At 33.4% G+C, this 14,731-nt stretch overlaps 1 protein-coding gene across 1 annotated transcript in view; it reads left to right on the top strand.

The window, feature by feature from the left end:
- The window catches only part of LRP1B (LDL receptor related protein 1B), a 1,825,680-nt gene that overhangs the window by 1,134,826 nt on the left and 676,123 nt on the right, over positions 1–14,731 (top strand). Inside the window, exons 17-18 of the mRNA XM_072789062.1 lie at positions 203–328; positions 7,805–7,921. Coding sequence (XP_072645163.1) covers positions 203–328; positions 7,805–7,921 — 243 coding nt within the window. The remainder of the gene's footprint in view (positions 1–202; positions 329–7,804; positions 7,922–14,731) is intronic.

Below are 14,731 nucleotides of genomic sequence, written 5' to 3'. Positions count from 1 at the left end.
ATAAAAGTATTACTTTTTGACAGAGCCTCAAATATTAATATTTTCTATAAACTATAAAATAATGAATGAAAGAGGCTGTGGCATTTATTGTACTATATTAATTACTGTAAGTTTTCTATAACTTAAAGTAACCGTAATTGTTTTCAATTTTAAGTAATTAAATTTGCTTCTCCTCCCCCTCCATCCTCCTACCCTTCCCCAGTCAATCATAGCTGTCCTGATGATCAATTTAAATGCAAGAATAACCGCTGTATCCCCAAGAGATGGCTCTGTGATGGAGCTAATGATTGTGGAAGTAACGAAGATGAATCCAATCAAACTTGTGCAGGTAAAGGTTTGCTTGAATATATACATAAATCTCTTCTAAAGTTAGTCTCCATAAAAATGCAGGTCAGTGTTTTGAACTAAGCTGAACTTTCCTAGGGCTGATGATCTGATTATTGCAGTAGTAAATGAGTTCAGACTTTGAAGCCACAAAAGCTAGAATACAAATTATCTTTTACTTAATCCTTGGACATGACTCTCCTTTCCAAAGTAATTTGGCAGTTTATCTATCCATATGGGTGTTGACTATCAATACACTCCTTGGACAAGACTTGTCCCTGCTAAATCTTAATTAGCAGTGGGGATTGAGGTCTGTTAGCATGCTGTGATGGAGGCCATCTCACAAGAAGAACTGTTTTTGTTCGTGTGTGTGTGCGTTTCGTTTTGTTTTGCTTTTTACCTTGCAAAAAATAACCTGTGTATTTTATTTGGTCTGCTGTAGAATACCTCTGTGAATAGTTTTCTGTTCCTGGAACATAATTTATATGGGGTAGGTTTTTCTTTTTTCATGAAGTCCCAAGATAATGAAGCCTATTTACATTTCCATATAATTTATCCCATTGTAATACATCTACGAATCCCTAGTCAGATTCTCTTTGAATGGGAATATATAGCTTGTGGTACAGGTTACAACAGCTTGCCGTAAAGGTCATGATTAGTCAGATGAGTGTTGAAAAATGATATTGACTAGCAGCAGCCTAAAGCTATTCCTTGAATGATGAAGAAAAAGTAGTGTATTTGATGACTTATTGATATCATGGGTGAAAATTGTGTGTTTTTTGGTAATCATTACATATAACAATGTCAAAATGTATCAACCCCTCTCCTTTTTTTGCCAAAATAAGCCCCACTGAATAAAAATTATTATAACCTATTAGTGAAAACTGTAGAGGCAGCATATAGAGAAAAGACCCAGAGGTCCAGAAGCCTGGTTTGCACTCTTGGTCATGCCACTGTTTTTCTTGGAAAGGCTTGTACCTCAGTGCACTGTGATTTCCCTATATATTTCTTTCTGCTCTCCAAGACTGTGAATTGACTAGAAAATATTTCCTAACAGCTTTTTATCATGTAGCAGCAATGAAAGAGAGTTGCCATTCCATAATCCTGACCTGCATCTCATATTCAGTTTTTTTTTTTTTTCCCAGTAGGGACATATTCACTGAGGATCCATGGGCTAATTATTCTCTTGTCCTTTGACTAAATATCACCCAATATTTTAGAGTAACTGATTATGTTCAAGATGTTTTGTATGTCATATAAGGTTGTTTTACAAAGGGCTGTCCAATAAAAAAGGAATCTTAAGATACTCTCTGGTCCTATTCTCTCCCCTTAAGTCTATTCATTTCATAGCTGAAGCATAGAATAAAGGACTTGCCTTAACTTATATCATTGGTAAGAGTTTAGGGGAAACTCAATGTATGAATTATTCCCTAAGTTCATTGCTCTTGTTATCAAACTATATTATCCTGAGTATTAGCTAAAATTTTAGGTATGGTCAATTTAACTTTCCCAAGATTGTTCTTAAAATTATGACTATAATTTACAATGAAGCTTCTTTCTAAGCTTATACAATTATTATTTTTTTAAAGGTGAATGTTTAATTCTGAAACTTTATTCCATTACTTCCTAAACATATAGATCCATTTTCACCTTTAAATTAAAGGCATTGCTGACTCAATACCATGTCTTTTTCATTTCTGTTTTGGCTTTAAAAATCTGCTTGTTTCTACATGATTTTTAAAAGAACATTTGGGATTGACTATCTACTTATAGTAGTGAAAGTGGAAATGCTATGTATGAGAGCAAATTAAGCAATAAATCCTAATCAATCCTAATTAGTAAGATTTCTCAGACATCCCAGGCATGTAGTCCACTAGGAAACAGGATACAACCTGCTTGCACCTCAAATTCTGCTTTCAGTGATACCAGCTGAAGTCTGCCAATCAGTACTAGATCTTTTCATAAGTGTATTTATAATAGATGTTATGGCCATGGTATGCCTTAAGAAATTAAAAAGAACACAAATTAAGAATAAAAAGAACAAAAGAAAACCACAAATATGCCTCTTAACTTTGAAAATTAAACGTGTTGTGTGTTACAGTATATTTCCACTTTGTTTGACCAAAATAAATAAATAGGTCACATAGTTCATCGTACTGAAAAAATATGCAAATCATTAGATAATTTATCTTCTGGATCATTTCTATATGTAGGTATATACATAGATATGTATCCGAGATAAAAGTTTTCCCAAAGTGGGGGTTATTTTGTAACTGAATCCACTGTCCTATAGTTTTTAGCATTGTGACTAACTTTATATCTAAAAGGAAATCCTTTCCTACAAGATACCAATTTCCTTTCTTGTTCCTTTGGGGTTTCTCCTTCATGAATCAACTAATTCAATACTTATCACAACATTGGATATAAGAGGAAAAATACACTATATCTTTCCTTAGAAAGCTGAATGAATATGGGGAGAAAAATGTAAACAGGTCATTCTAATGCAGTATTCACAGTGCTAACTTAACTACAAATGGAAGCACAAGAACAACTAATTTAGTCTTTGTGTATCTGGGAAGGCTTCCTGAGGGAGGTGATATCCAAGCTAAGTCTAAGAGAGATACAGAGACAGAGTAGAAAGGAAAAGAAAAGAAAGAAAAGAAATGAAATGAAATGAAATGAAATGAAATGAAATGAAATGAAATGAAATGAAAAGAAAAAAAAAAGAAAAGAAAGAAAAGAAAAAAGAAAGAGAAACCTGAATAACAGTTCAAGTCATTCAATTAGAAAAAAATAAATAATCTGATAAAATTAATCATTGGCAAGATTGTGGAATAAAAAGAGCCAACATATACTCTTGGTGGGTGTATAAATTGGTTTTCTACATTGGAAAGCATTTGGCTAAATCCAATAAATGTGGAAGTGTGCATACCTTCAAGTCTATAATTTCATTTCTAGATTTATACTCTAATACCTATGTGCAAAGAGATGCAAGTAAGAAATTCATTGTCCTAATCCTGGTAATAGTGAGAAATTAGAAACAACTCAAATGCCTATTAATAGGAAAAAAAATATGTGTGAGTGTGTGTGTGTATCTGTCCACTATGTGTAAAACTATAAGTATAAAACCATATATATTGATACAACACTATATAGTATTATATTCACATAATAGAATGTTATTCGTACTTAAGATGAATAAACTAGAACTCAAATATTAACAGAAATTAATTTCAAGGGGTGCCTGGGTGGCTCAGATGGTTAAGCATCTGACTTTGGCTTATATTATGATCTCAGGGTCCTGGCTCAATGAGGAGTCAGCTTGTTCCTTTCCCTCTGCCTCTCCCCACTGCTCATGCTCTCTCTCTCTGTCTTCTCTTTCTCAAGTGAATTTTAAAACAAAATTTTAAAGAAATTAATATCAATAGCAATGTTTATCAAAAGTTGCAGTTATAAATTACTTAGTGCCATTTACATGAAATATAAAAATACAAAACAATTATATATATACTTATTGATTTGTAAATGTGAAGGAATAGGATTAAAATATGTCTGGAAATGAAAAAAAAGAAAGAAATTAAGGATAGTAGTTACATGTAAAAAGAGAGAAAGAGGACTGAAAAAATTACATAGGAGATTTTAAATGTACTTATAATACATTTTTCTGAAATAAAACAAAAATAGTCTATAGTAAATACATAAAAAAACAAGATTTGATAGAGCTATCTGATGGTAGACAGGTGTCAATGTTATTATTCTCTATACTTTCCTAGGTGATAGAAATATTTTACTAGGGGGAAAAAAAGAATGATTGATTGGCAGAGTTACTGAGGGTGAGGTGAAGTCCACAGAGGATGATAGGTGGTTGGAGGATATGCCTGAAAGAGGAAAGCTTTGGTACTTGTTCTCCCACACAAAAAGAAAATATGTCTCTCTACTTATGAGAGAGACCCAGAGGCCAAAGATGAGAAATAGTTAAATTTGAAATTATTTATCCTTGTAGTCACCAATGATGATCCTTGGATTCAAGCGTAGCCAGTTTCAGACCAGATTTTTCCCACAGTACTGAGCTCTAATTAGATTACATAATATTTATTTTTCTCACATCTTCCACAAATGTTGACTAAATTCAAAGTAGACAGATATATTTGAATTAAGAACACCTGATATATTAAAAATCAGACTTCTTTATAAGATAAATTGAAAAGCAGGTGCTGATATGACATAGACTTTGTTTAAATAGAATGCTTTGATTAAAATACAGCAAAAGTGAAGTTTAGAAATAATGTGTAAAGATCTCTTCACCTCTGCCTCCTTATTGTTCCCATGCATTGTGGGATTTCTCACTGCTACGGCAAGAGAAGCATAATTAGCGATGAGTAGAAAAAATTCAAATTGTGACAGTGGATTTCTGATTCACTGCTAGATAAACAATTCCACTGAGGAAGTATAAATTTCCTCTTCATTAGAGAAGCATTTGCTACAACATTAGAGTCCTCTGGGGCTGCTCTGCTAATCTCACCTCCAAACTAATTTAGAGCTGATAGAGACAAGAACTGAAAAAGTAAAGGTTGTGTCTTCCTGATATAAATCCAGTGATTAGAAAGATGATTTAGTCAATTAGATTATATCATATAGACAGACAGTACTTGTAGATTAATGGAATGAAGCATTTTTCCCATCTGAAATTATTTAAATTTCTTCAGCAGATTAAACAGTTTTTTCATGGTTAGAATAGACAATGAATTCATATATTTTCATGTCATATGATCTCTCAATAATAAGCCAGTGAGCACTCTTTGGAGTAATAGGTCCTAACAGTTCTTCAAGCTTCTGAGTTGGTGAGTTGACACACAAATTCCCCCACTACACAATGTGAAATAAGTTTTTAGGAGTTCTTTATCATTGTCTTCTGTAATCACTGTAGTGTTCCTCGTGAAGGAAAACAATCTGAGAAAACTTTTCTAGAACTAAGTCTCAATGACAAGGAGGGAATATTGTGACATTGAAGAAAAATCAAATAAAAGAATATCGTATTGAGGTATTTAATAGATTCTTATTATGGGCCAATTATAATTTAATGGGAATGAAAATATATGATGTATATTCTTCTTTAAAGCAAGAAAACAAAACACTGAAATAGGGATTGAAGGAAGAGAGGAGAGATGTAGGAAAGAATGAAAAGTGTAGAGAAGAAAAGAGGAAGGGAGAGAGGAAGAAAGGAAATAAAGAAGGAAGAAGGGAAGGAAGGAGGAAAAGAGTGAGGAAAGCTGGAGGATGGAAGGGAAGAAAAATTGAAAACTCTCCCATTAATATTCTCTTAAATATCAAAAGGTAAAAGTATTTACTATAATCAGTAAAACAAAACAAAGACTTGTAAGAAAAACAAATATGAATCTCGCTCATACCTCTATGCCCCTTCCTTCCCAACAAGTAAACTAAATGCCAACATCTTCATCCTTCTCTAGGCTAATACAAATATATACATAAGGAAACATAGTTTTATTAAAATTAGCTAGGGACTTTGTTGATTAAATCTAAATGTTGAATAAATTCACAGAAATCCATACAGTTAGCTAAACAAGACAAATTTTAATCCTACTTGAAATTACACCATTGAAAACTTCAGAAGAATACATATTTGTTGGGATACTTAAAATCTATTAATGTAAAATAAATGCTCTATTTGTAAAAAAAAAAAAAAAAAAAAAAAAAGGAAAACTCAAGTATTACGTAAAATGGATTAGATTCAGGGATGCCTGGGTAGCTCGACAGTTGAGCATCTGCCTTCGGCTCAGGGTATGATCCCGGGGTCTGGGATTGAGTCTCACATCGGGTTCCCTGAGAGGAGCTTGCTTCTCCCTCTGCCTGTGTCTCTGCGTCTCTGTGTATGTGTATCTCTCATGAATAAATAAATAAATAAAATGTTTAAAGAAAAAATGTTTTAGATTCAGAACTCTTATCCACATAAGCAAAGCAGGATACATAGTGTAATAATTGTCTAAAATTTCTAATTATAGACACTGAGGATGGAATTGCGCATCAAATCTGTCAAATCAAACTAGCAACGTTTTCATTGTTTTTCTCAAGTAATCTTTTAAGTATTCACTAATAATAGACACGCATTTTTACATAGCAAGTACACTTTGCTTAAAAGGAAGTAACTAGCACATAACTTTTAAGACATTCTTTTAAGTGACCTCTAAAACTCTAATTTATGGAAATCCATTTTAGTGTATTAGGATGATTCGTCTTTGAAACACTCTCAATTTTATACTAGCTATTCATTCATGAGGCATTTTGATGAAAGGGAAATACATCTTTCTATTTCATAAGCCCAAAACCAGAAGGAAGTCTATAAACTAAGCAATGTTCTCTTATCCTAGCTACAGAAATGCAGACCCTAAATGTTCCTCATCTGTCCAATCCTCATCTGAGCCAAATGTTAAAAGGTATGAATATAGCCTTCCTATAATTTTCCACTCTTTTTTCCTGATCCAATAAAAAGAAGTAGTAATAGAAAACTGATACTTAAAAAGAAAAGTTTGTATTTCAGACAGACAAAAAAATCAAACACATAAAAATAAATAAATCCAAAAAAAGAAAAACAACTAAGTTTGTAAAACTAAGGTCTAAGGGAAGAGTTAGGGTGACTATCAAGGATTTCATGCTTTCAAAAGCTGACCTGACTGTAATAGAAAATGGTAATCAAACTCCTTGTAGAACACAACCAACTCCTTCACTGAATAAATGAAACTACTGCTTTTGGCTAACATAGAAAGAAAGATTCCATGTGTGTGTTCTTTGAAACTCTTGAGAGAGGCCAAAGCAAAGTTTATTAATATACTCCGATTTAAAAATTACACATTTTTATATAGCTATGCTGAAAAGTAGATTTTAAACATCCATCATAAGGCTAAATGTATGCTTTAGAAAATATTTTCTGCATTTTTGTTCCATATATTGGCTCATTTAGTGTCTAGGAAATAAATGCATTGAAACGTTAAAGGAAAAGAATAATTGTGCCCCAATGACTAGAAACTAGATATCCTGATAATAATCTCCAAATCCTTTCTCCTACATTACAGCAAGTTTTCCTGGTTTATTGACAGACTGTGCAAAATCCTTTTTTGTTAATTAAAAGTTGGATGAAATTTAATTCAACTGTATATTCATAAGCATGTGCCAGGCAAAAATTGTAAAATAATGAATTCATAGCTTCATTTATGGAAGTGTGTGAGGATTACTGAGTATCTTGTCATCTCGTAGCCACTGTAATTCAAGGGCAAAGCATGTGAACTTTAGAGAAGACAAGCAAGTCGGTAGTATCAAAAAATTAATAAAAATTTACTTTAAAATATTTTATCTAATAAAGCAATAGAAGATCTTATGTGTATGAGTTATTGCATGATATATTTTACCTGAACATTATTCAAAAGGCCTCTAAATGTATTATTTGTACATTAATTGATTATCTTAGCCAGAACATGCCAAGTGGACCAGTTTTCTTGTGGAAACGGGCGCTGCATTCCCAGAGCATGGCTATGTGACAGGGAAGATGACTGTGGTGACCAGACAGACGAAATGGCATCTTGTGGTAAGTTGTGAGTGAATCTCACTGTTAGTGGAGACGAGGTCAAATCACTATAATCTCTCTTAAGAGGCTATTTATTTCTTTATAAATACTGGTCAATAAGGCAAAAGATCTGTTATACTCTATTACTGCCTTTTAGGCCTGTACCTTAATGGTAACTTTGGGATATATCCATTTCATGACTCAGTAACCATACCCTTGGCTAAAATAAAAGGATACAAACATTACAGATTTTACTAGGAAGTGGTTATTAGAAGCTTAACAGGATTCTCAAATGTTCATTATTAATCTTATGTTTGTAATGATTAGTTTTTTTCTAATGGAGTAGCTAATTGAGTGACATTTGGAGTAAATTACAACTACATGTTTCTTGTTGGCATACATATGTTGTCTTCTTGGAACAATAAACAATACAAGCTAAAAATACATAGTTGGGAAACCATTTGTTTCATTTCTATTGAGTCATATAATTCCGTTATTAGCTTAAGACAGTTTTATTAATGGCAAAATTCCTAGTCACTTTCCATGGATCCTCCTACTTTTGGAAATGGTATTTATTGTCACATAAAGTTGCAAATTTAATTACTCTCATTTATACTCATGTATCAGTAGATTTTATTATCATTTGTCTGCATAATGTGTAGTGAAATGTAGTAAGGGAATGAATCTGGTCTTCTAAGAACTTGTTTTTTGTTTTTGTTTTTTTTTTTTTTTGACATGGCTATGAATTTTTGAAACTACTAATGGGGAAAACATACATTAAATATGTTTAGTACATTTATTAGAAATATAATACAATTGAGAATATATACTTTTAATAATTTAAGTCTATGTTGTAGTACTTTTAGCAGTTGGAAAATAAGACTTTTTTGACCTCTCAAGTCAAAGGCTTTATTAAGGGATGCATTCTTTCTTTACCTAAAATTTTATTTTTTAAAATTTTCGTGTACTAGACTATTAAGTCCCTATGGACTTTTGAATTTATGATCTTTGAATAAAGTATAGATAAGGAAGTAGCATTGACATTGTAAAGAAAATAATAGCAGTGTTGAAGAAAGCAATAGTCACACAGTAACAGTCAATTTTATATTACACATGTAGAGTTTACAAAGCCTGTCCAGTTAAAGGATTTGAACAATGTATCCTTCTCCTTTCCAATGTCCAGACTTTTCCTGTGGCTGGGTCTGCATCTGGGCAGCTCTATTATTTTGGAAGCTTGATTGCGTTCCTGTTTCCAGCATGTCTGTTCAGAATATAGAAAAAGGATAATGAACAATCTGAAAACATTAAAGACAGAGAAATCCTAGAATCAGACTAATTTAGGACAGGCCATGAAAACATTATAGAGTAGAAAAATAAATAAGGAGCTCATTAGAGAGCTTCAATTAGGTCTTTGATCTGACTTATATTTAATACTTTTCATGAGGTGAGGGAAAGAAGGGTGGAGGGAGTTCAGACACATAGTGTCTTTTTTTTCCTCTTTTTTTAATTTAAATTCAATTTGCCAGCATATAGTATAACACCCAGTGCTCATCACATCACACAGACACAAACTTTCTTATTGAATATTTACAACAAATCTATGAGAAACATAGTAATGTTTAGATTTTACAGATAAGGGAATCAAAACTTTGACATTTGACAACTTGCTGGAGATCGCAAGGCTAATAAATAGCAGGACAAGGCTTTAAATCCAGGTATACTTGAAACTAAAACTCAACATTTCAGGTCGACTTTGTCTGGGAGCCATGGATTGGGTGCAAATAGGGAGTAGATCATGTCATTTTACCTATTCATGTCCATTGATTATCTTATTTAAATGAACATATATTTATAATAAGTTTTGTTCATTGATATGTTGGTAAACCCTTTAAGATCTCCTGCTGGAAAGGAGCCCTGATCTAGTGTTTGCCTATTTTGTGGTGTAAATACTCTTGCCATGACCAATATCAGGTAGCCAACATGACTTTCTGAATGTAGATTTGAGAAAATACGTGCACATCAATTTATAGTATTTCTACAAGACAGATGTAATAAACATGACTAACTTCAAGAGTAAAATAATTAGGAAATTGTGAATCTTGATTTTTATTACCCTTGTATTCAACATTATTTAATTATAAATCTATATAGGTTATGTATTTTAAATAATGTGCTTAACAATTGATTCCTAGAATCCTTGAAAATTTATAAATCGGTTCTTGCAAGCTGGCACAGGATACCTCAAGTATACCACTGGATATGAACACACTGTGAAATGTAGTTGTCAGTTTGCTTTTGAAATATAGCCAAATTTTATAGAGTGTCAGTAAGCCACATGGGTTAGTCTCAGCACCATTTCCCTTTTATAAGGTGAGAAACATGTTTCTCTCCAAACTTGTTCCTCTCTGTAGTAACATGCATTTATCTTTCAGATTGTCATAATAAATCAAAATTTATGTCAGTAGGGAAGCTAATAGTGAAGCTCTGGTAGGCACAAGCTCACTTTTAAAGTTATAAGAGAAAGGCATAGATTACTCTCAAATCAGAAACTATCTGTATATTGAATACAAAATGGCAAAAATATTATAAATTGTTTAATTTACCGCATTAAAAAAGTCACTCTCTTTGGCAGTAATGTAGAAATGAATATCGGTTCAAGTAATTCCCAGTCTTATTAAGCATCATTATAACATTTGGACCGATCATATTTCACTTTTCCCAGTGGAATCAGTCAAGTTCCCATAGGTTTAATCCTACTAGAAGAGTGCACTCTTTTTTTTATGTTTTAGTTCTACAAACAGCTTCTGTTTTAATAACTACTATTTTACACTGAAAATACCAAAATTTGGATTTTAAAACATGAGAAACCGATGGTTAGAAATGCTTCTGGTTGCCATTAGGAGCAGAAGGTACTGAAATCAAGGGTCAGATTTTAGTGGATATCACTAGCACCTGTTTATAATCCTCATTGATTTTATTTGCATTTGCCTTTACAACAAATTAACTGAACATTTCAGGTTGAGAGTATATGTGGACAGACACATAATTAGGAAGGCCCTTGAGGATTCACTCTTCATCTTTAAACAATCTTTTTACTCTTTTGGTAGTCTTCATGTGTAGACAGGAGGCTCTGTAGATTGATTCTCCACATAAGGGAAGATATGTTAAAATTGTGAAGAATGTGCTAGAAGTGAACTATGTGTCAAAGAACTAAATAGTCACTCATTTCAAGGTGCTAATTGGTTCTCAACTTTGCTGTCAGTAAAAAAAAAAAAGAAAAAAAAATCACCCAAGAAGCTTCAGAATCACCTGTCCATGCCTCACCCCAAACTGATACTGATTAAATATGGGTCTCTGGGAGTCAAACCTCAAAAATCAGTATTTTTAATGCTGTCCATGTGGTATGAATGTGCATTCAAGTCTGAGAAACCTTAAGGCTGAGATTCTCAAACTTAAGCATGCATCACCATCTCTTGGACTCTTGTTAAAAAAGCAAAAGCAAAAATCAAAACCAGAATCTGGGCTTAATTTCTAAAGACTATGACCCAGTATGTCTTAGATGGTCCATAATTTATATTTCTAGCAATTGATACTGATTCTAATGCTACCGGTCAAGGGACCCTACTTTGGGAAGCACCATTCAGGTTTGATTTTATCTAGCATATATTTAATGACATAATTATGTCTATATAAGCAAAACGAATTAAGATGGAAGCAACTATCCAGAAGAAAACTCTTCCCATCTCCAAATTATGCCATTAAATATAATTGTATTTCATGACTACATGTGAGAATATGTCAGACAAACTTTCATTTTGCCCCTTGGAAAATTTATTGCCAAAACAGTATATTTGCTTATTTTAAACTAATTTAACTGTTCTGTGGTTGTTCGGTCTTCCAAGTATCTCCAGCATGCCTTATATTCATTATATTTTTTAAAATAAATGCACCTTTATGTGAATTGGTAACTTTGGCTTGTTCAAAGGATTTAACTTGGGAAAATAATGGAAATTTATCAACAGATTGAAAGACAGTTCAGTCGGGTATAAATAAAATCCATTAAAATTTGCAAAGTTAGTATGATTCCATTTTATGGATGTTGATCTTTTATATCTATGAGGATAGTAAAATCTTGTCTCCTGTACTTCTAATTTAAATTGTAAATGTTCTTATAATTTTATTCCGCATAATTAAGGAGGAGAGAATCATAAAGAGAATTGGCAAGTATCAGACACAAGCAGAAGAGAGAGAGTGCTGTCAAAAAGAAATCATTTCCCAGTTAAATCAGTATATGTTGTGTATCAAATATATGTTCAATGAGGTTATTAGAAAAACAAAGTTTCTGATTAAATATATTGATTATTATTATTTATAGTATACATTATTATTAATTTTATAAGAAAAATGCATATTTTATGTAATGACTTAAGTGAGGATTATTAACCCATGGAATACTGGCAAAATATGGATATTGCCAAGCACTGCTTTCAATTGCTCTGCCATTCCTTGATAGCATCTTGGCAGACACAGTGATTCTGGTAACTTTTAATTATGTAACTCGATCCTACTCATTTTGAAATTCTAGTACTATATCTTAGTCAAGGCTTTCTTCTCCCCCCTGCTGGCTAGACTTTAGGTTTTGGGAACTTAGATGAGAGGTGACTGTATTCTATTTTTTCCTCCCTGCATCTGTTCCCTATTCTAGCCTTAGCTCTTCAGTCAGATGGGGCAGTTGGAGGAACAGGTAACCTCTTTTTAAGTAGGTCTAGTGGTAACCTCTGTTTCTCTGAAGGTGACAACTCTGCGACATGAGCAATGTTGCTCTCTTGAGAGACTCTCTTTTTTAAGATATTATTTATTTATTCATGAGAGACCCACAGAGAGAGTCAGAGACATAGGCAGAGGGAGAAGCAGGCTCCCTACAAGGAGCTAGATGGGGGACTTGATCCCAGGACCATGGGCAGACACTCAACCACTGAGCCACCCAGGTACCCCTCTCTTGAGAGAATCTTATGTGAGACCTTCAGAGAACCTTCTCTTCGTAGTTCCCTGAACTCCCTCTTCTCTGTTTCCTCTTCTTCTCCCTCACATCTAGACTTCTTTTATCCCCTTCCCCCACCATTCCCACCACAGATGACATATCTCCTAGCCTTAAGTTGCTAGAGCCCTCTTTGCTTGGTGGGCACCCCCTTGGTTGCATTGCTGATACCACCAAAACAAACAAACAAAACAAGTTTTGCTCTCTTTTTTAGGTCCACTTTTTGTGACCCCTAACCCCCCCCCCCAAACATGCTTTATTAAATGTGATCAGGCTAGTCTCCTAATGACCCATCTCTTGGATACCACCACTCTCCACTTCTTTCTTCTTCTCTAGATGCAAGGTATAATGGTCCACCTACTTCCTGAGCAACACTCAGTCAGTTCCCTTTTCTCATGCATCCACAATATTTCATGAATGATTCTCATGGAGTCTCTCCTTCCCTTGAATCCACTGGTCTTTGAACAAAATTGACATATGGATTATTCTTCTTTTATAAGGAATAGCTCCAACTACTGAATTCTGTCTATAAAATGCAGGAGTATTTAGTGTCTCCTTGTTCTTAGTATTAGATCTAAATAAGCCAATGCCATGATAAAATGAAAAATCCCACTACTCCATGTATTTATTTACTTAACTCAGTCAATCATTTTCTCTCCTCTTATCCCGCTTGCTTTCTCCCTTCCTGTTTCCTGCTAAAGCAGGAGGCACATGCTGACTGGTACAGATTCTGCACAATAGGCATAATGCACATTTATTCAACTCATGGAAAGGTAGAAAGACTAAGAAAACCATTCATTTTAGCCCGTGTCATTATAAATAAGGAAACTAAAACTTTGAAGGTTGTGTGTCCAACATCACAGAATGAGTTAGTAGGTATGGCAAGCATTGGAACTCAGACCCAATGACTCCTCATCATCTGTTTCAGAGAATCAAGGTTTTGGTAGTTGCCTATACATGTTATCAAATTCAGTTATCCATCCAACATAAGAATCCTAAAACTGGTCTCAGACATGCTTACCCAGTCCTTGTTTGAATGTTTTCAGGAACAAAGAACTGGCCACTCCACGGGTAGTTAATTCCTCTGTTGGGCAGAAATTGTCAGAATATTTCTCCTTTGTACAGCAATCTTGCTAAAGATTCTACTCAATGATTCTTGTTCTGTCTTCTGAAGCTACATGATCTAAATCTATAACTTTGTCACAACATCACTCTTAAGTTAACCAAAGGCACCATTATGCCTACCTAACCCTTCTCTTCTCCAAGTGAAACATACCACTTCTTTCAGATTTCCTTACATGATAATTTATAGACTCCTTCCCCACCAACTGCCCTACTATGAATATACTTGTATTTTTAATAACCTTTTAAAATTAATGGTCTAAAATGGAGAGTTGATGTCAAATGGGTATAGAGTTTCAGTTCTACAAAATGAAGAAGTCCTAATGATCTGTTGCACAACAATATGAATATAGTTAACACTACTGAATCATATACTTAAAGATAGTTAAAATGGTAAATTTTATGTTTTTTTTTTTTTTTTGCCAGAATTTAAAACAAATTCACAGCCTAGAATTAAACAGAACATGGTATCCCATATGTGGTATTTTTACAACAGATTGAAGTGAACTTATTAACTTCACTAATTTAGATTCTAGGCTTCCGTTAACATAATCATAGATGGTAACCTATTGAGTAATTCCCATGTCAAGTGTCCAGTCAATTAAAATAGCTAAGCTTTTCTTATACACTGAATCATTCCTTTTGGATGCTTCTAATGTTTACTTTTCAAA

This window comes from Canis lupus, chromosome 20 (genome assembly GCF_048164855.1).
Source record: "Canis lupus baileyi chromosome 20, mCanLup2.hap1, whole genome shotgun sequence".
NCBI lineage: Eukaryota > Metazoa > Chordata > Mammalia > Carnivora > Canidae > Canis > Canis lupus.
Note: the sequence above shows the minus strand (reverse complement) of the source record. Positions and strands in the feature narration are given on the sequence as shown.